The 22,957-nt window shown below is 38.9% G+C and overlaps 1 protein-coding gene across 14 annotated transcripts in view; it reads right to left on the reverse strand.

Annotated features, from left to right (window-relative positions):
* LIMCH1 (LIM and calponin homology domains 1) overlaps nt 1-22,957 on the reverse strand; it is a 330,666-nt gene that overhangs the window by 31,650 nt on the left and 276,059 nt on the right. For all 14 annotated transcript variants that reach the window (XM_043572773.1, XM_043572769.1, XM_043572770.1 and 11 more), the window contains 3 exons: nt 7,549-7,639; nt 5,497-5,660; nt 1,157-1,262 (listed from right to left, as the gene is read on the reverse strand). In XM_043572773.1, coding sequence (XP_043428708.1) covers nt 1,157-1,262; nt 5,497-5,660; nt 7,549-7,639 — 361 coding nt within the window. The remainder of the gene's footprint in view (nt 1-1,156; nt 1,263-5,496; nt 5,661-7,548; nt 7,640-22,957) is intronic.

Genomic DNA, 22,957 nt, shown 5'->3' on the forward strand with positions numbered 1-22,957 from the left:
AGAAAAAAGTAAAAATAAATCCCCAGCCACAATGACCCTGTACCATCTTCTCTTTGCCTGAGCTGATAAATCTATAAAGTGTACTGGGAAGAGGACATTAAAAAAAAGATAAACAAGAAACCTCACCGCTCTTGCCTCCTAAATTCTAGCTGTTTTCACATCTGGAGAGAGAACTCACACCAGTAATGCCCAGTAGTCTATCTGTTTTTGCAGAACAGGCAGGGAATTCTCAGGACACTCCCCTATCCTGTTCACACCCCTAAGGCTCCTTTCTGGTGGTTGTGGGCACCTGAGTTTTTCACAAGGATAAAGAGATTCAAGTGGAACTCTTAAAGAGTAAAGGGGTGAATTCACAACCTGTACATGGCCTGTGAGTTACCTGGGGAGTTTGCAGAACACGTTTAACCTATGATTGTGAATGACTTCTCAGTAATCGTCATGCACACCCGGGAATTATTATGGAGTAAGAAAATCTGATTTTCTTCCAAAGGAGTCAAATTGTCAAAGGAAATGAGTATTTTGTAAAGATGAGATAATTAACAGTTAATGAAGTTGACGTAACCATTAAGATGATAAACTTTTTATTAAAGTTATTGATCTTTTATTTTGTAATTTTAAAAAACATTTTGGACCCAATAAAATTCTTTTAAGGTATCAAACACTTGTGTAGGTCCTACTGTGCCTACAGCCCCGGGCTGACAAAACAGTGTCAGTAGCTGGGTTTCTGGCTGGGCCACATAGACAGTGCGATCCCAGATTTCCATTCTGAAGTTGTTTAATTTAGCCACCACGGATTCTTGCAAACACCATGGCTAAAGGGATGTTAACATAAAGGAGGTAGTCTTCCTTTAAAATAAAGAATATTTGGGGTGCCTGGGTGGCGCAGTCGGTTAAGCGTCCGACTTCAGCCAGGTCACGATCTTGCGGTCCGTGAGTTCGAGCCCCGCGTCAGGCTCTGGGCTGATGGCTCAGAGCCTGGAGCCTGTTTCCAATTCTGTGTCTCCCTCTCTCTCTGCCCCTCCCCCGTTCATGCTCTGTCTCTCTCTGTCCCAAAAATAAATAAACGTTGAAAAAAAAATGTTTAAATAAAGAATATTTTACTGCAGATGGGTCCAGGAGAACAGGCAGAGCTAATAAAATATTTCTTTCATTTTACCTTGAGAATTGAGATTTGGCAAATGTAATTGGTTGGTTTCAGGCATTTTGTCCAGAAATGGATACGTCAGGGTTGCTTCTGGCTCTGGCGATTTTGGCTTTCCCACCTGGATCACGGGCAACAAACAGAAACATTCTAATATTTTCCATTAAAAATTGCACAGGTGAAATACAATTTAAGAACCATAGCTATTACATAAGTCAATAAACCCAAACGTCTAACTTTTAAATGGAAAATTTTGCCCCTTCCCCAAAACTCTTTTGTGTTTTCTACATTAATATAGAGGCCTGGGGTGCCTGGGTGGCTCAGTAGGTTAAGCGTCCAACTTCCGCTCAGTTCATGATCTCATGGTCTGTGAGTTCAAGACCCACATTGGGCTCAGAGCCTGGAGCCTGCTTTGGATTCTGTGTGTGTGTGTGTCTCTCTCTCTCTCTCTCTCTCTCAAATAAATAAATAAATAAATAAATAAACATTAAAAAAATATATAGAGGCCAATTTTTTTCAGAGAAATCAAACTAGAGCATGGAAGTATGATGATCACTTTTCTCCAAACCCAGAAGATAATATTCTATCTTCGGGATTATACACCATTCTGTACTATTTTCTGATCAATCAACCACATACTTGGTATATTTTGATCTTGGTACTACATAATACTGATTTTGTAACATCAGAAAGTGAGATGCTCCACATAAGATAAAATAAATCTTACTATGTAAGTGCTGAGTATTAAAATAATATCACCTTCTAGTGGACATTATTCTCAAGACAGTGCACCACCCTCCCACAAACTTATGCAGAGCACATTAAAGGCAATATATTTTGCTTGTTGACAAAGAAGTGTCGTTTTAAATAACTACCATCCACTAGTGTCCTAGCAATGGTGCCATTAGGGGATTATTGAGGCAGATTAGACCACTTGTCCTTATGGCAAATAGTTTCAAAATTTTAAGCTTTATGAATTCTTCTGTTTGCTTTGTAGAAATAGATTGTTTTCTTCTTATTGTTATCTAATCTTATTTTGTTTTTCCCCAATCTGAATGGCTTTGGGCGGAAGAAGCACCTTTCTTCTGACTTATTGCTTCCAATCAACTGCTGAAAGACCGGATTACCAAACTGATGTCTAAAACAAGAGTCAGTAGACTCCGAGCAAAGATCAGAAGGAAGGGCATGGCTATATCAGTTCGTGTCCTTTCGGCTGTTTACAGGACTTGCTCAGGTTCACTCTGGCTAGTGGCTGTGTTCCCAGTAGACTAACTTGATAGCAAACAGGGCAAGTCAGGCTGTAGAGCATTTGTTTCATCATAAGCTGATCTCTGATTTGGTTCTCAGGATGATTTCATGCCTATAATTTCTTCTTCGTAGGATTTTATTTTTCTTTATGAATAATATATTTGGCCCTAATGGAATCTTGAAGAAAATAGTTAATCACTTCATTCTGCATTACAGAGGTCAACCAGATGTCCCAATGAACTTCAATGTTAAATATGCAGCAAAGGCTAAGGCTTAGACTTACCAAAGTTGACAAGCCCCAAATCTTAACCTTATACCATTTCCTCCATAGTTGAGACTGACAAAAAAAGTGTTTCAGTGATGCTCAGTTGTAAATGAATGTTACTAGCAGAAATGCCCCAAATCACCACTACGTAAAAAGGTCAGCCCATGTGCATGAACACTTTGTTTTATAAAGGTAACACTCTCAAGAGAAGTCAGAAGACAAAAGCTGCTGCAACCACAGTGATCACCTTTCTCCTTTTTCCTAAGTGTTAACTCCACAGATGGAAAATAGAGGGGAGGGATTCTTACGGCGTACAAAAAGCATTGGGATCCAAAACCATTATTGCATCTGCTAACCAACTAGTAGAGATTCTTAATCTGGAGTCCACAGAACAGAATTTAAGGGGTGTATCTCCTTGATAGCACTTGGTACGTAGGAAAATGTGGTAATCTTGTGTATTTTATACTTTTAAGAATATTATCTTGGGGCGCCTGGGTGGCGCAGTCGGTTAAGAGTCCGACTTCAGCCAGGTCACGATCTCACGGTCTGTGAGTTCGAGCCCCGCGTCAGGCTCTGGGCTGATGGCTCGGAGCCTGGAGCCTGTTTCCGATTCTGTGTCTCCCTCTCTCTCTGCCCCTCCCCCGTTCAGGCTCTGTCTCTCTCTGTCCCAAAAATAAATAAAAAATGTTGAAAAAAATTAAAAAAAAAAAAGAATATTATCTTGAGAATACTGTTTACCAGATGCCAAAGGGTCTGGTAAACACACACACACACACACACACACACACACACACACACACACACAGTTAAGAACCCCTGAAAACAGTGTTTTCCATAGTAGGGTAGACATGACCCTGGTGGTCTAAAGATGGGCCACACAGATGAGGTTAGGCAGATGAGATATGCAGATTAATACTTTTTAGTTATTGTGTTTACTTCATTTCATAAAAAAATATTTTTTAGTGATGAGACAGTTTTCCTTCCGGTTTAGACTTAAGTGGGAAAAAAGTTCATTTGGAAGAATAAAAATGAAATAATGGCTACAAGCGTCATGTGGATAAGGCAAATCTGCAAAGGTGGGAAATCCTGCCTGCCCCCAACGTTTTCCTATGGCTTAGTTCCTACTTTCAGACCTCTAGACCATTCTTTAATCCTCCATGTATAAAAATGAGGAATAACTGGAGTCTGAAATCCCCCAAAGGCATCAAGACAATAGGCATTTTTGACGTTCTACCTAGGACACAGCACTGTCCTCTCCATAAGGCCCGGGGCTGTATCTTGTTTGCTGTTGAAACCCAGTGTTTAGTACAGTGCCTGGCTTAGAGGAGGTGCACAGTCAATACTGGCTGAGTAAATGACGAGCTAGAAGTGGTAAAAATGTCCAATCCAAATTTAGGGTTAATTCTTAAAGCTGGAATGTCACCACATACAGTACGCCAGTGTGCAAGCCCATGGTTGTCTATGTTGGTGGCCCTCTTGGAATCACCAGGGGAGCTTTTAAAAATACAGATGCCTGGGACCTTCCCTCAGCAATTCTGATTTATTTGATATGGAGCATGCTTGGTATTTTTTGAATTCTAAAGGGTAGCCGAGGTTGAGAGCAACTGGAATAAAGACGAAGACTTTGAGACTGTGCCTGAAAACAAACCAAATTAGTATGAATGAGATGAGACTCTAATCAAGGAAGAAATTTAATAAAAACAAGACATTAAAACTCATTATATCAGAATAATAATTTTCTAGTTTCCTTGTTGTGCAAGTCCAGAGGCATCAGAAGTATCATTGCTATAAAACAGGTAAATGTGAGAGAATATTTAGTAAGCTGCAGATAAGCAAGCTTAGGCCCATTACATTTTTCTTTTAAATATATAACTGCATAATTAAAAATTATTTGAAATAAAATTTAAAAGATGTTGAATGAATATATATAAACCAATATGTATCAATTGCTACTAGGAGAGGTAGGTTTCAGTGGCTATCTCTCTTGCCTTCTTTTTTTTTAAATTTTTTTTAACATTTATTTATTTTTGATACAGAGAGAGACAGAGCATGAATGGGGGAGGGTCAGAGAGAGGGAGACACAGAATCTGAAACAGGCTCCAGGCTCTGAGCTGTCAGCACAGAGCCCGATGCGGGGCTTGAACTCACAGACCGCGAGATCATGACCTGAGCCGAAGTCGGCCGCCTAACCAACTGAGCCACCCAGGCGCCCTCGCTTGCTTTATTTCTATTTTTTAATTTATATATTATTTTTTATATGTTTACATATATTATTTGACAGATTTGTCATGTATTTACAGGTACATTACTATAAATATACATATAAGTTTTAAAAAATGCATAGCTACAGAATGAATGCTTGTGGCCTCCCAAAATTCATATGTTGAAATCCTAACCCTTGAGATAGTGGTATTAAGAGGTGATTCGTGCCCTTATAAAAAGAGACTCAAAAGAGCTCCTTCGCACTACCCAACAAATGAGGGCACTGCAAGAAAGTCACCTGTGAACTGGGAAGTGGGTCCTCACCAGACACCTTGATCTTGGAGTTCTAGCCTCCAGAACTATGAGAAGTAAATGTCTGTTATTTACAAGCCACCCAGCCTGTGGCTGCTATAGCAGCCCAAGTGACTTAATGTGTGTATCTTTCTATACGCATTTCTTTTTTTTTTTTAAAGAAAGAACATGTAGTATAGTTGCATTTAGAAGTAAATACAGATTAAAGATAGGAATAGACTCGGAGAGAAAATAAATCCTCATTATGAGCAAGTGCCACTGATGTAAGTTCCCTTCATAAGCCAGCTACAACACGAAGCCACACTAATTTGGACACTGTGTACTTCACCTTCTGTGACAGCACCAACTCCACCTTTCCACTCATTTCATTTTCCAGCTTCTTCTGGTCATTTTCTTCTGGCACGTCATTCTTCAGTCGGGGGCTCGAGGAAAACTCCACAAAGGGCACAGTCGGGCTGGACCGAGTCACAGTTGTTGTAAAATGCTGTGGCTCTGAAATGGAGTTACATTCAGAAACATAAAAAAGAAGGACATCCCATGAAGGACCATTTCCCCTGCACTGCCATGAAATACATCCACTACGTATCCTGTCCTGGGCCGTAAGAAGTTGGATTACAGTGTGACGAGAGTTATAAAGAGGCTGAGAAAGCCAGAATTGGCCAGTCTCTTTCAAGACATTAAAAAGAAATCAAGCAACATAAGACACATAAAGAAGCCCACCATGAAAAACTTAAGTTCTTCGTAAGAGTCAGTTTCCATATGAAGAGCATGACATGAGACAAAATGTTGACACAAAATATTATGGTAGGTGGGTTGGATGAGAGAATACTTATAGACACTTTCTTTCCAAATGACTGAGTGGCAGCTTGACTCCTTCTTTTGAATTTCAATGCCCCTTTTAACCGTTACATTTTCATAATTGAAATGTGTTAATGAGTGCGTGGTATATATAATGCAGTGAAAATAAAGTGTTCTCTGATATATATGGAAGAATTAGGTATGCTCTAGAGTGAGGGGCATATCAAAGTGTGGAGGTGCAATCTATTTGGAAAAAGCATATGCTAAAATTTGTAATAATGGTATTTAATTTATTTTTTTTTAAATTTTTTTCAACGTTTATTTATTTTTGGGACAGAGAGAGACAGAGCATGAACGGGGAGGGGCAGAGAGAGAGGGACACACAGAATCAGAAACAGGCTCCATGCTCTGAGCCATCAGCCCAGAGCCTGACGCAGGGCTCGAACTCCCGGACTGCGAGATCGTGACCTGGCTGAAGTCGGACGCTTAACCGACTGCGCCACCCAGGCGCCCCAATGGTATTTAATTTATTAAGAAAAAAAATTTTTAATGTTTATTTGTTTTTGAGAGAGAAAGAGAGACAGAGCATGAGCAGGGCAGTGGCAGAGAGAGAGGGAGACACAGAATCCGAAGCAGGCTCCAGGCTCTGAGCTGTCAGCACAGAGCCTGACGCGGGGCTCGAACTCACAGGCCACAAGATCATGACCTGAGCCGAAGTCGGACGCTTAACCAACTGAGCCACCCAGGCACCCCTATTTAATTTATTTTAAAATGCCACTTTAGGTGTGCCTGGGTGGCTCAGTCAGTCAAGTGTCTGACTTTTGATTTTTCATGGTCATGAGATTGAGCCCCGCATTGGGCTCTGTGCTGAGCGTGGAGCCTGTTTAAGATTCTTTCTCTCTCTCTCTCTCTTTCCCATTCCCTCTCTCTTTCTCTCTCCCTCCCTCAGCTCCTTCTCAGCTTGTGCATGCACCCTCTCTGTCTCAAAAATAAAATAAAATAAAATAAAATAAAATAAAATAAAATAAAATAAAATATGAAATAAAACAAAATAAAACAAAATATAAAATAAAATAAAATAAAATAAAATAAAATAAAATAAAATGTCATTTAAAAATAATTTGGTATTAGAAGAGGGTGGGCAGTTTTTATGTTTGCAAAAACAAAAAAATTACTTTATTAAACTGTCTGCCAGCTTTATCATTTTAGTGTCTATTTTGATAACGTGTTTTTGGTTTATATCTTATCTATTGATATTCTGTGTATTAAAATATGACCCCTAGTTATTAGCATAACTGTTTTTGGAAACATCATCTTTATGATGATGGAGATACGCTTTCAAAAAAACCAAGAAATACCACAGTAGCAAAGATGTATGGGCTCCTGTTTCTGTAGCCAGATAAATCCTACGGTCAGGATTTCCCCAGGAAGTCTCTAGGTGGCAGCACAGTCACACCCAATTGTAGAGCCTTGACTCTACCTACATCTCTACAGATCAGTGGGAGAAATTCTTGACTCTATTTGCATCGTAACTTAACAGTTATCACGATTTCCTTTAAAACTAGTTTGTTAGGAAACAAACCTGGTGAGGCAAGTTCTGTATTCCCTTCCTGTGTTTCTTTGCCATCATTCTCATCTTCTTGACTGTTGGGTTCAGTTTCTTCAGTGGTTTCCTGGAAAAAAAAAAAAAGATTTTTTTTTTCCCTTTGACTAAATTATCCCTTTGGTAGTTCTAAAAGACAAAAGATTTCTTGCTTTCTTTTTGAGGAGGAATTTTTAGGCCAACGAGGTAAACGGCCTGTATGAACTCATTCTTTTCAATTTCCTGGGCAGCTTTACGGTGAAAGGCTGGATTGGCTGGAAGGAGATACACTGTGAAGGAGGAGAGGGGCATCATGAGGTCACACGTGCCCACCGCACCCCCTCCCTTTCTTACTGTCTCAGATGCACATCCCATTTTCCCTTTCCCATCACCACTGAGTTTTCAAAATCATAGTCACTACCTACTTGCTCACACATGCCTTTAAAGTTGGCTTAGGGTCATATCACCAGTGGGAAAAAAATTTTTAAGGTTACAATTAACCTTCCCAGAGCTTGTCTTCAGCACAGATGCCTATAACTCTTAGCGCTGTGGATTTTACTCCTGGTGTTCTTTTTCTTCCTGGGGTTTCAAGAACTCTCTATTACCAATTTCTCTCATGCTCTCTCCTCTTCTCTGACTGGTTCTTACTCCTTTTCATCTCATCAAAATAAGGGTCATTTCTAAAAATTTCAACAATTTTCCATCACCTGTGCTGAATCACTCTCAAATGTATCAATTATTCTCACGCACTCACCGTTACATTCTCTATCCATATATGAATTGTACTTTCACCTCCAGCCCTGAGAGTTCATCAAAGCTTCAGTCTAGCACATTGATGTCATGGTAAATGGCTCACACTAGACATGCTAAAAGTTACCTTAAAATAAGCTCTGCCTCTAAATCTGACTATTTCTGTTTATGGCATCACATGAAAAAACTCTTAAAAACTTTTTTTTAACATTTATTCAATTTTGAAAGACAGAGAGAGACAGGGTGTGAGCAGGGGAGGGGCAGAGAGAGAGGGAGACACAGAACCCAAAGCAGGTTCCTGGCTCTGAGCTGTCAGCACAGAGCCCAACATGGGGCTTGAACCCACGGACCGTGAGATCATGACCTGAGCCGAAGTCGGACACTTAGCCAACTGAGTCACCCAGGTGCCCCCCACAAAAAAATTCTTAAGTGTTTTCTGATTCATATCTCACAACTGCCCATCATTTGTCAAGTCCTGCTAAGGTTCTAACACAATAATTTTCATATCCATCTCTTCCTTACTGTTTCTATAAGCTAGGGCCTGGGTTTATCCTTGACTCCTTTGTCCTTCCACTAAAGGGTCTCTCTGATTTGGATCTTTCTGTCTAATTCACTTGGCACATCACCATGATGTTCACCTCTCTCAGTAGTACTTTAGTAAATCACTTTTATGCCTGTGTTCCTCTCCTTCAGAAGCACTTCGTTTTATCTGTTTTATGCTTCATAAAAGTTATGATGTCAAAAAAATTTGCAACAACCTAAATGTCCAACAACTGGGGAATGGGTGAATGGATTACAGTATGTCCTTAGAAGGAAGTATTATGCAGTCATAAAAAAGGGTATTGAACAATTGTTAATGATATGTGAAATACTTGTCATCTAATGTTAAGTCAAAAAATGTAAAACATATATTCAGTATGATGCCTATAATCTACACATGTAAGATTTTATATATGCTGTATGTATACACAAATATACCTGCTAATACATATATAAAAGTATACATAAAAAGACAGTAAGGAAATATACTAAAATGTTAACAGTGATTATTTTTAATGTGCTTAAATTTGGATGACTTTTTCTTCTTTATAAATATATTTTCTGTTTTCTAAAATGTTCTCCAATAACTATGTATTGCTTCTGTAATCAGAAAACAATATCACTGTAATTTTATGTTATCTTTACTTGGGAGTCAATTGATTCCAGAGTGATTACAAAATTCTCCGACTGATATTATAGTACTTGCTTGAGAAAAACGAATGAAAGGATAATTAAATACTGGCTAGAATATACCTCAACAACCAAACTGAATAAATTAAAGACTATTGTGTTTTTTAGTAATAGTATCTTATTGTAAAGGGCTAAAGAATTTTAAAAATATGTATAAAATAATAAATTTTAATAGGTTTTAAGATAAATATTAAAATTGGCTTCAGAAAAGTCATTATTAAATGCTTTATAAAACATTCCCATAGGTTCTCAGAAAGCTATGAATTTATTGGTCTAAGTATATATATTTTATTCATAAATCAAAATTTGCTTTTCAACTAACCAAATGACCCATTTTTCAACTAACCAAAATGACCCATATTTTGATGAGATGAAAGTTAATATAGTGGTGGAAACTGTTATTGAATTCTTTAAGAGCAAAGAAATTTTATGAAAAAATGCAAGAATTGTTCAATATATGCAAATCAAAAATGTGATATACCACATTAATAAAATGAAGGATAAAAATCATGTGATCATCTCAATAGATGCAGAAAAAGCATTTGACAAAATTCAACATCTTTTCATGATAAAAGCTCTCAACAAATTAGTTACAGAAGAATGTGCCTAAATACAATAAAGGCCATACTTGACAGGCCCACAACTAACATCGTACTTAATGGTGAAAAGCTCAAAGCTTTTCCTCTAGGATCAGCAACAAGACAGGATTTCCACTCTCCCCACTTCTATTCAACATAGTCCTGGAAGTCCTAACCAGAGCCAATAGGCAAGAAAAAGAAATAAAAGGCATCCAAATAGGAAAGAAAGAAGTAAAATTATTTCCGTTTGGAGATGATATGATCTTATATATAGAAAAAGCTAAAGACTCCACACACACACACACACACACACACACCCACTCTCTACTACTATTAGAACTAATAAATGAATTCAGTTAAGTTGCAGGATACAAAATCAATATACAACTATCCAAAAAAGAAGAAAACAATCTCATTTACAATAGCATCGAAAAGGAGAAGATACTTAGAAATAAATTTAACCAAGGTGAGAGATCTGTACACGGAAAACTAGAAAACCCTGATGAAAGAATTGAAGAAGACAGAAATAAGTGGAAAGATAGCCTGTGTTTGTGGATTGGAAGAAATAATATTGTTAAAATGCCCACATTACTCAAAGCGATCTACACATTCAACGGAATCCCTATCAAAATTCCAGTGGCATTATTCACAAAATAAAAAAAAAAACCCTAAAATTCATATGGAATGTCAGAAGATCCCAAATAGCTAAAGCCATCTTGAGCAAGAAGAGCAAAGCTGGAGGCATCATACTTTCTGATTTCAAACTATATTAGCAAGCTACAGTAATCAAAACCATGGTACTGGCATAAAAACAGGCACACAGATCAATGGAATAGAGCAGAGAGCCCAGAAACCAACCCACACTTTTACAGTCAACTAATTTTTGACAAAGGCACAGCACTAAGAACACAAACTGGGTAAAGAATAGTTTCTTCAATAAATGGGGTTGGGAAAACTGGGTCTCTACATGCAAAAGAGTGAAATTTGATTCTTATCTTACACCATACACAAAAATCAATGTCTAATTGGATGAAAGACTTAAATGTAAGATTTGAAACTGTAAAACTCCTAGAAGAAAGCAGGGAGAAAGCTCCTTGGAATTGATCTTGGTAATTATTTTTTTGGATTTGACACAAAAAGCACAGGCAACAAAAGCAAAAATAAACAAATGGGACTAAACTAAACTAAATATTTCTCTACCGCAACAACAAACTAAAATATTTCTCTACCGCAAAGGAGATAATTAACAAAACGAAAGGGTAATCTATAGCTTGGGTAAAAAAAATTGCAAATCATTTATCCAATAAGGAATTAATGTCCAAAATATATAAGGGATTCGTACAACTCCATAGTTGGGAGGGCGGGGAGAGAAAAGCAAATAATCCCATTAAAAATAGTTAAAAGACCCAAACAGACAATCCAGAGAAGGTATACAAATGGCCGACAGGTACATGAAAAGATGCTCAACATTACTAATCATCAGGCAAATCAAAACCACAATGAGATATTACCTCACACCGGCTAGGGATGGCTATAATTAAAAAGTCAAAACATAGCAAGTGTTGTCGAGGATATGAAAAAAAGGGAATTATTGTGCACTGTTGGTGGGAATGTAAGTTGGTACAGCCATTGTGGAAAATAGTGTGGAGACTCCCCCCCAAATTAAAAATAGAACCATCATATGATGTCGCAATTTCACTTCTGGTTATATAGCCAAGGAAAATGAAATCGGTATCTCAAAGAGTTATCTGTACTCACAGGTTCGTTGCAGCTTTATTCATAATAGCCAAGATATGGAAACAACTTAAATGCCAATGGATAGATGGATAAAGAAAATGTGATATGTAAATATTACATTATATGTATAACGAAGTACACAAATAAAATGTGATGTTAATATTATATACAAGTTGATCATATGTATACATATAATTTGTATATATATGCAAATAAATATCTATCTCTAGCTACCTATATACACACATACGGACATACACACACACAGTGGAATATTACTGAGCCACAAGAAGGAAGGAAATCTTGCCATTTGCAACATGGATGGGCCTGGAGAACATTACGCTAAGTGAAATCAGCCAGACGTAGATAAATAATGCATGATCTCAGTTATATGTGGAATCTAAAAAATAAAAATTAAAAAAGCCAAACTTGCAGTAACAGACAGTAGAGTGGTAGTTACCAGAAGCTGGGGTATGGGGTACGAGGGGAGGGGAAAACAAAGGAGAATGGTTGTTGCCAGGGTCTGATGGCAGGGGTATCACGGGAAGTCATTGTTTAATGGCTACAGAGTTTTGGTTTTGCAAGAGGAAAAAAAGAGTTCTGAAGATGGATGGCAGTGATGGTTACACAACACTACGGATGTACTTAATACCACTGAAGTATACATATGAAAATGGTTAAGATAGTAAATTTTATGCTATGTGTATTTTACCACAATAAAAAAAAATTGGAAAAAACCACTGTAAAAAAATTGTTTGCAAATTTTCTAAGTTTAAAAAAACACAGGGGCGCCTGGGTGGCTCCGTCAGTTAAGCGTCCGACTTCGGCTCAGGTCATGATCTCACAGCTCATGAGTTCGAGCCCCACGCTGGGTTCCGTGCTGACAGCTCAGAGCCTGGAGCCTGCTTCGGATTCTGTGTCTCCCTCTTTCTCTGCCCCTCCCCCACTCGCACTCTGTCTCTGTCTCTCTCAAAAATAAATAAAACGTTAAAAAAATTAAAAAATAAAATAAAATAAAATAAAAAAACACAAAGCAACTTCAGGCAACAAGCCTTTCAAGCTTTCTAAGAGATTTTATAATAGTGTCTACTGGCAAAATGTGTTTTTTCTTTTGGAGAATGGGGTGATTTTGAAATCCTCAGAATTACATGGGCATTTTCTAATGATGGATAACCATGTCAATTCTGAAAGAACATAACATTAAATTAAAATACACTTTTTTTTAAAAAATTTTTTTTCAACGTTTTTTATTTATTTTGGGGACAGAGAGAGACAGAGCATGAACGGGGGAGGGGCAGAGAGAGAAGGAGACACAGAATCGGAAACAGGCTCCAGGCTCTGAGCCATCAGCCCAGAGCCCGACGCGGGGCTCGAACTCCCGGACCGCGAGATCGTGACCTGGCTGAAGTCGGACGCTTAACCGACTGCGCCACCTAGGCGCCCCATATTAAAATACACTTTTAAAACCCTAGGCAGGAAATAAGATTTTTATTATTTTTATTTTTATTTTTATTTTTTCGATTTTTATTTTTTTTATTTTTATTATTCGATGGGTTTTGTAACTTTTTACTACATTAACAAGCCTGACTTGAATTCCTTTAAAGAGACCTAATGAATGAAAATAGTCAAGGAAACCAAAGTCTCTTTTATTATATACGTATATGTATATGTTGTGTGTGTTTACATTGTTATATGAATGACTGACATGATAGCAGCATTTGAGGATGAACCAGCCTAGCATTACAAAAGAGTAAGTTAGGTTTTATAATTTAACATGCTTCCCCCTCCATACACATAGAAATATTAATACGTGATAGTACTTTTGTTTTATGATGTCAATATATAAAATGCCATCAGAAATACTGATTTTTAGGTTGCCCCCAAATTGATTAGATTATAGAAGGCTATCTGAGATTGGGAATCAAATTTGGAGATTTAAATACTGACGAATAATGCTTTTGAGAACACTAGTGTTTCCAATTACTAAAAAAAAAAAATTAACTACAAAAACCAGGCCAAAGCCTCCCCGCTCCAAAAATGAACAACGAAACAGGCATGGTTTATTAAACCTCAGATGCCAGCAATTTTAAGTGGTATTATTTTAGGTACTACTGAGAAAGAAAATATACTGTCTGTTAAGTATGATATACCGATTGTAAGATATATACCGATTTAGAAACGTTCCAATGTGGAAAGCGTGCCACTTGGAATCAAGGAAATAATTCATGAAGTCCTTTGCACATAATTTATAATGCAAAGGAGACAAAATCCTCAAGCACTCCTTCACTAAGGATTATTTTACTAGCACATCACATTCCAGGAAGATTTTACTTATGCATGACCAACGGAGAACTTCCATTTCCAAGAATGCTCACACTTCTGAAAGCATTTCTATATGGCTAAACACTCAAATACTGAGTTCCCAGATGACTCGATTTTTCTTCCCTTAAAATGATGCTTTAAAGGTTACATCTTGTAGTCACAATACTTGCGGCATTTACCATGTATCAGCACCGTTGGGGCATCTGACGTGGATTATTTCATTTGATTCTCAGAGCAAGCTTATAAAGGTATGTATCGATATGATTCTCTTTATACAGGTGTGGAAACTGAGGCCCAGGAGGCTGTGGCTTACTCAGGGTCACACTGCTAGTAAGCCGGGGAGGTGGGAACCCTACCCGGTACTGATAACCCCAGTGCTCCATTCTCTGGGTTTGGTCTCACAGGCACCTCCACATTGTCCCCAGGTATTTAAAGGTTTTGATCATTAAGAAGCAATCTAAGAGGGGTGTCTCGGTGGCCCAGTAGGTTAAGCGTCCGACTTCAGCTCAGGTCATGATCTCGCGGTTCGTGAGTTTGAGCCCTGCATCAGGCTCTCTGCTGTCAGAGTCCACTCCGGATCTTCTTTTTCCCCTCTCTCTCTGCTCCTCCCCCGCTCACACGCTCAAAAATAAACAAACATTTTAAAAAATGTAAAAAAGCAATCTAAGAACCTGAGAGTCCCCAAGTTTATTGCTGAAATCGTTCAAACTGCCTTTTCCATTCCCTTTTCTTTTTCATCCATTCTACCTCATTCTTTCCATTCTACTTCTCATCCATTTGTCCTGCAAAAGATGAAAACTCTCCGGAATCTCTCAGGAGAGGAGGCAATTTAGCTAAGTCTCTACTCCCAAGGGCAGCTTGGGACCAGAAAGCCCCCAGCCACCACCCCATCTTGGGGCTTTCCATCAGCCCCGGTTCTGAGGGGTCAGGGATGCTCACAGCACAGTATCTGGCATAGAGCAGATGTGTAATCCATGTTAGGTAAGCAGATATTCTGTGCATTATTTATGGAACTTATACTCTCCAGCTTATTTTAAAGACATGCTAGTCACCCACATCAGGCGATTAAATAGCAAAATATTCAGGATAAATTAAGAGAAAAAGCAAGCTGTGACACAATTTAAATAACATTAACCCACTTAAAAAATATTTTATATGCACTGAGAAAAAGAGGAGAAGGAGACACATTTGAAAAGGAATCTTAGGGGGTGCCTGGGTGGCTCAGTCGGTTAAGCATCCGACTCTTGGTTTCAGCTCAGGTCATGATCTCGCGGTTCGTGAGTTCGAGCCCCACATCGGGTTCTGTGCTGGTGGTGTGGAGTCTGCTTGGGTTTCTCTCTCCCCCCCCCCCCCGACCCTCCTTGCTAGTTCTCTCTCTCTCTCCCTCTCCTCCTCCCCTCTAAGAAATAAACTAAAAAAAATAAAAAAGAATCTTAGTATCCATTTATGAGTGGCTGGAAGCAATACGTAGTTTCTATTTTCTTTATACCTTTCTGTGTTCTGCAATATGTAGAGACCACAGTTGGCTCTTGAACAAAGGTGGGGTTAAGGGTGCTGACCCCTTCACACAATCAAAAATTCACATGTAACTTTTGATTCTTTAAAAGCTTAACTACTAATAGCCTATTGATAACCAGAAGCCTTAGCAATAACATAAACAGTCAATTAATACATATTTTGCATGTTATATGTATTATATGCCGTATTCTTGTTTTTAAAGTTTATTTTCTTTTTTTGAAAGACAGAGTAAGTGGGGAGGGGCAGAGAGAGAGGGGGAGACACAGAATCCCAAGTAGGCTCCAGGCTCTGAGCTGTCAATACAGAGCCCGATGAGGGACTCAAGCCCACAAACTGTGAGATCATGACTTGAGCCGAAGTCAGACACTTAACTGACTGAGCCACCCAGGTGTTCCTATACTGTAGTCTTAAAATAAAGTAAGCTAGAGAAAAGAAAATGTTACTAAGAAAATCACATGGGAGGGAAAATATGTACAGCACTATACTGTATTTATCAGAAAAAAATCCACATATACATGGACCGGTACAGCTGCAAACACGTTGTTCAGGTCAACTGTGTATATAATCAAGGGAAATCCCCAAAGACAGTTTAATTAACTCATGTCTGGATACTGCATCTTGAAGGTTTGTTATTTTTGTACTCACATCACTATTTCAAAGGAAATGAGTTCAAAATTGGCAGTTTTAACCACTACTGATAGACTTAGAAATTTGCCTGAAACAAACCTTGCCTTGCTGGAAAATTCACTTTCTGACCCATACTTTCCTTCAGTTACAGCTAAACAGAGAGAGGTCTTCAATTCTCCAAACAGAACACTGTTCAAGAATGAAAACAAGTAAATAAGAATGGACCCCTGGGCCTGAATAAATGAACGCACAGAAAGGTTGCTGGGGTCTAAGCGAGGAATGAGCTTCTCCTGGACTGAGAACTTGATCCATGCAAACTAGGTCTGGGGCCAGACTTGGCCTTGAGGCCGTAGGTGGGAGGTAGCCGATTCCTGGCCCAAGAGGAACATGGTCTAGCCACAAAATCTACCTAGCATCTGGCTGCTCATTCTCACAAGGATCTGATTGGTGGATTGGCCCAGAGAGTGACACTAGAGAAGGAACTGGAAACGCGAAGCACGAGAGCAAAAACCGTGCTGAGACCCAGAGCCTGGGTGGTCCTGTTTCCAGGACAGAGGAAGAATGAGAAGCTGGACTGATCATTTAACCTCCATGGGTTGGAAGATGTGATACCCAACGTCCTTTCCTGAGCTTCTATTCTGTGACTGAGTGATTTCCTGGCTTCAGTCTCGAATAACTTCTCTGGACAGAGGCCTGGAAAATCCGTCTATTTATGTCTTGGTACCGTGAGCCAGGTGCCACAGATGTGGTGCATGTGTTTCCCCTTTCCCTTTTAAACCTCTAAGTATCTATTTTCAGTGGATTGAAAGAGGATCCACGTGAAGAATCAGACTCTCCATTCCTTGAACTTTTTCTTTTTGCCTTAAACTTTTCAAACCAACAGGTAAGATGGGCCAGCTTTGATTTTGTAAATTATCTTTGATGTATACTTTTTTGAAGCCTGTCACTGCTTCTGTACCTAAATGTCTTTAATGATTTCAAAAGGGCCTTAAATTGAACACTCTTACAATTACTTCTAGATGGAGAAAAACAGTTTCTAAAGAAAAAACTCTGATGACATTTGACATCTAAAAGGAATTTGCAGTTGGTCTCAGTTGTAAGGAAAACAGCACCTACTCAAATGCCTTCCCCTTGCTCTCACTGCAAAATGAAATGTTTCAAGAAAGATCTGATTGTCTGTTTTCCTGGATCAGAAAACGTTAGTAAAGTACTAAATTTTCAAGAGGAAGGCCTAAAGCTGATGTTTTCAAGGCTGAAAAAACAGACCTACCTACCTTATTACCTAGTTTGAGAAAAGCAGATGAAGTAGTCTGGATACCTACTGGTGAAGTTTGGCCCTTCTCGGTCAATGAGGGAGAACCGCCACAAATCTGGTAAGAAGGTGCTGGCCAGCAGGGGGCGCCTGCCTGGCACCACCTGGGATGAGCTGGCAAGTGGGAGCTGATCAGCAGGATCTAGGTGGCAGAGGGAAGCCAGAATTGGGGAAGGGGGAATAATAGGAGGAGCAAAAAGGGCTGTGGAAGAATCACACGAGCATCTGCAAAGGCGATCACCTTCTGGAAAAAGCTATTCACATCTGCGTGTTTCTTAGTGAATTATAGCTGGAAAGGCTGACAAGCTGAGTTGGACGATGACAAGGAATTCGTGTCATTTGTTTGAAATGCACACCTGTGCAAGAGGGAGGGTAATTTTGACGATCTTGCTCTAACTGAAAAAACTTTATACCTACTTAACCTTTTGGGGCTTCTGAAAAATATATTGTAATTTTCTCCCGTTTGTTCTTTGACCATATTAAAAATAACTTAAGGACACCTCTGTCTGTGAGTCGTCCTGACATTATGCCAAATGCTCTTTATACATACATTCTCACAATAACCACCAGATGCATATACTATTATTTCCCTTATTTTAAATATAAACTGAGGCGCAGGCGGGGTTAGATCTTTGACCTACTGCATGGAGTATTCTAGGTGTTTTAGGAAATGGTCATTTTTGGTACCACTGAGGAAGGAAGAAATTTAAATACAAATACAACTCACAGTGGATCAAGAAAACACTGGACTAGCTTTGATGGAGACACAAACGTCATTCTGTGGGTTACTAAACACAATAAATTCATCATCAGAGAAGAAGAACTTCCAAATTATTTTCTAATCCTGGATTCTAGGAGTCTGCATTTGTGCTATGACATGATTTAATCACAGAAGCCAATATACTAAAATGCAAAAAAAAATAAACGTGTTAGGTTTTTGCTGGGAAATATCTTAGGGATAATCAGGTAAGGTCACAGGAGACAGGATCCATCTGTTTGGAGGATATAGCATCCTACTCACCCTCATCACCTCTTAGTCCTGTGACCACCTCCCCCCACCTTGGAATCTTCTCATGGGTTCCTCCCCACTGTCCATGCTTTTGCTTCCGCTATTCCCAACATGAGGAATAGCCTCCTCCATTCCAATGCAAATCCCACACTTGAGTTCAAGATTCAAAATCCACATCTCACACAAAACCTTTCCCACTAAGCGCAAACAATAATGATCTTACTTGTTCTTTGCAATCTTATACCCTTCTAGTCTGCCGACCCTATTGTCTACCACTTAAGCAAATATTATTTTATATACTTTTCTGGTTGCTTTATGAAAACTGCCTTCCTGGAATGTTTCTGAGTTTCTTTTCCTGTCTCAAAAATGGGGCAGAGGGCAGTCCTTAAATCATGCTTCTTGGTTAACAGGCAACCATTGGCAAGGTAACTGCCGTCACAGTCTCATTACCTTAAAGGTGATTCAACGGAGGATGATCTGGAGTTTGCTGGTATCGACCGATACAGCCAGAGCATTAAAAAAAAAAGATAATAGCAAGCCTCACTTAATTTGGGATCTATTTCTAAAGTGAGAGAGCCATGGTCCCAAGAGTTTTCAATGAGAAAGATGAGGTAGAAATGAGCCAAAGAGATGCCATAATATTGTACAAAAGTGGTCATGCTGGCCCAAGATGCTGATGCTCCAACCTCACCCTGTCCATCCCCCCCCCCCCCCTTCCGGAGGCCTGCGATCACCCTTCTCTGCTACTCTGCCTCCACGGTCTGAATTAACGCTCCTGCCCACTGCCGCTATGCCCTTTGAACGGTTCCAGCTTGCCCTGGAGAGCCGTGACATTTTAGTGGTGGGTGAGGCTAACTCCTCTGTAAAGAGTGTATCTGTTGGGAATGCAGTTTTTGGAAGAAAGACACCATTTAAACAGAACACTATTCCTTTGACAGCCCCACAGAATGGGGCAAATGAATTAGAAACAGCAAATCAAGTCCAAGCTGGTATCAAGCCTGGGGAGGCTGTGAAGCGCAGTGCCCTGTTTTAAGCCGGCCGCCATATTTTGCCATGACCAATGAATTCCACCACTTCAACAGGAATACACTGGCTGTTAACACAGTCAAGAAATGCTTTTCTTGGAATACGGTGAAGGAAGAAAAATGAGCAGTAAGTTTATTGGAGAAGAGATTCTTTTAAAATGACTCTTCGGACAACACACTCAGAATGGAAAACTTTTGGTGTCATACGTTGTAAGAGACCATGAAGAGTGTTTTAATAATGAGCCAACATCTTGTGTCATATAGCTAACAACTTGGCTTAGACTCTAACAGACATATACAGGTAGTTATCTACCCAGAAAATAACGTAAGAGCCGCTGCCATAGTTTATTCAAGAGCCAGAGGTACCAGAGCCAGGGTAAATAAATGCCACTTCCTATTCACAACCACTAGGACTTATTGAACTAGAAATTACTCCAAAACTAGGCAGTTCTTCCAAGTAAGAGATACTTGGACAACAAAGGAAGAGACTCCCAGGCTTTTCCATGAGTTTGGGCCTGCATCCTGAGACTGCCCAGGATGGGACTGGTTCAGGGGAAGAGACCACCCGGCCACCTTGTGTTTGGAATTTTCCTTGTTACACTGTGTAAATTTCTGAAATAACATGATTTCTTTCAGAGCATCTAATTTTGCTTCTCTTAAACCAAGATACTTTTGGGGATATGCAATCAATGTGAAATATTTCAATCCATTTTCTCTTTGCCTTTAGGGAGTTTTACTACTATTACAGTGGAAAATACCTGTCATTAAAAGAGAACAAGCTATTTTTTTAATATGCTCATTGTGAAAGTAAAAAAAATTACTATTACCAAGAATGGGTGTGTGTATATATATATATATATATATATATATATATATACACACACATACATATGTATATATATGGCATGTATATATATATACCTATTCTTGATAATAGTAATTTTATCAAATATATATAATAGTACTTTATCAAGTATATATAATTTAAATATATATATTTATTTAACATTTTCTTATTGTTGAGGGACAGAGCATGAGCAGGGGAGGGGCAGAGAGAGAGAGGGAGACACAGAATCTGAAGCAGGCTCCAGATTCCGAGCTGTCAGCACAGAGCCCGACGTGGGGCTCGAACCCACAAACCATGAGATCATGACCTGAGCTGAAGTCAGACGCTTAACCGACTGAGCCATCCAGGTGTCCCAGGAATAAGTATATTTTTAAAGGGAGGCTTTACTGCTCTGAAAACAAACAACTTCCGTTTTCTTCTGTTTTAGGAGTCTTCTACTTAAGGTCATAAGTAAAGTTTTTTTTTTCCTTCCAAAGCGTTAAAAACTTAGAACAAGAGAGATTAAATAGTTGGTTTAGGGAGTTTAGGCATTACACACCATCTAATCTCTTCACTTAATCCTTTAACTTCTATCAGGAATAAAATCCATTCATCCACGAGCAGGGTTTCCCCCAAATTCAAATAACAAAATGGTAGGGGAAGAAATGGTGAGAGGTAGAAAGTAGACACGTTCCTGATAGCAGAGCGCTCAGGATTTGTGTTTATAATTAATCTGCCGGGCCTTGGTAAGCCCTGTGTACCTCCGTTATGTGGTAAGTGTCATGGGATGAGCATAGCGCCAACACTGTTGCTTTTCCAAAGTACGATGAGAAATTGCTGAGCTCCACACTATGTGCAAAGGCCCTGCGACCTGATGGCACAGTCAAATTGAGTCATGGAAAGGTATTTATGAAAGGAACTTAAAATTGCTTCTCATTAAGTGTGGCAAAGATAAATAAGAACAGAATTACTAACTGTCCTAGAAAAGCAATTCTACCACTGTAATGCCTAATTAATTCTAGAAGCATCTAACTTACAGGCATATGTTTGACTCTACCAGTAAAGTTTCCATGCTAGTAGCAAAACTCACTATTTCATCTTATGATAATTGGTAAAAACTCTTCAGAGATGGTAACATTTACACAAATGAAAAGTGAAATTAAATTCCAGGTTGACAGACTCAGCATTTGCCTGGATCACAAAACTTTGCTCCTGGAGACCAGTAAACACATTTCCCTGGTGAGGAAATTATTTTGGTTTATTCCAATTTGAAAGTCTTTCATAGGATTTGAGCACTGTGGGGAAGAATTAAATCCTCTCAGCTCCTCTGAGAAAGAACACTTTATTCTTCAAAAGACAAATCCCAGAATGAAATTGGACCATTATCTTACACCATATACAAAAATAAATTCAAAATGGATTGAAGGCTTAAATGTAAGACCTAAAAGCATAATATGCTCAGAAGAAATTATGGACAGTAAGTTCTTTGACATTTGTCTTAGCAGTATTTGTTTGGACCAGTATCCTTAGGCTAGGGAAACAAAACTAAAATAAAAAAAATGGGATTACATCAAACTAAAAAGCTTTTGCACAGAGAAGGAAACCATCAACAAAACAAAAAGGCAACCTACTGAATGGGAGAAGTTATTTGTAAGTCATACATCTGATATGGGGTTAATATCTGAAATATATAAGGGATTTACATGACTTAATATCAAAAAACCCAAAGTGGTTAAAAAATGTTCAGAGGACTTGAATAGACATTTTTCCAAAGAAGACTTACAGATGGACAACAGGCACATAAAAAGATGCTCAGCATCGCTCATTAGGGAAATTCAAATCAAAACCACAATATCACCTCACTCTTATCAGACTGACTACTACCAATAAGACAAAAAATAAGAATTGGCAAGGATGTAGAGAAACGGGAACATTTGCACACTGTTGGCGGGAATGTGAATGGTACAGCCACTGTGGCAAACAGTATGGAGGTTCCTCAAAAAGTTAAAAATAGAACTACCTTACGAGCCGGCAATTGCACTACTAGGTATTTACCCAAAGGATACAAAAATACTGATTTGAAGGGATACAATGCACCCCAATAGCAGCATTATCAACAACAGCCAAACTATGGAAAGGGCCCAAATGTCCATCAGTTGATGAATGCATAAAGATGATGTCATATATATTCACCAAAAGGAATGAAATCTTGCCATTCGCAACAATGTGGATCGAACTAGAGTATATTACGCTAAGCGAAATAAGTCAGTGAAAGACAAATATCATACGATGTCACTCATATGTGGAACTTAAGAAACACAACAGATGAACAAAGGGGAAGGGAAAGAAAAATAAGATAAAAACAGAGAGGGAGGCAAACCATGAGACTCTTAAACACAGAGAACAAACTGAAGGCTGCTGAAGGGGAGGTGGGCGGGGGGATGGGCTAAATGGGTGATGGGGACTTAGGGGGCA

This window comes from Prionailurus bengalensis, chromosome B1 (genome assembly GCF_016509475.1).
Source record: "Prionailurus bengalensis isolate Pbe53 chromosome B1, Fcat_Pben_1.1_paternal_pri, whole genome shotgun sequence".
NCBI lineage: Eukaryota > Metazoa > Chordata > Mammalia > Carnivora > Felidae > Prionailurus > Prionailurus bengalensis.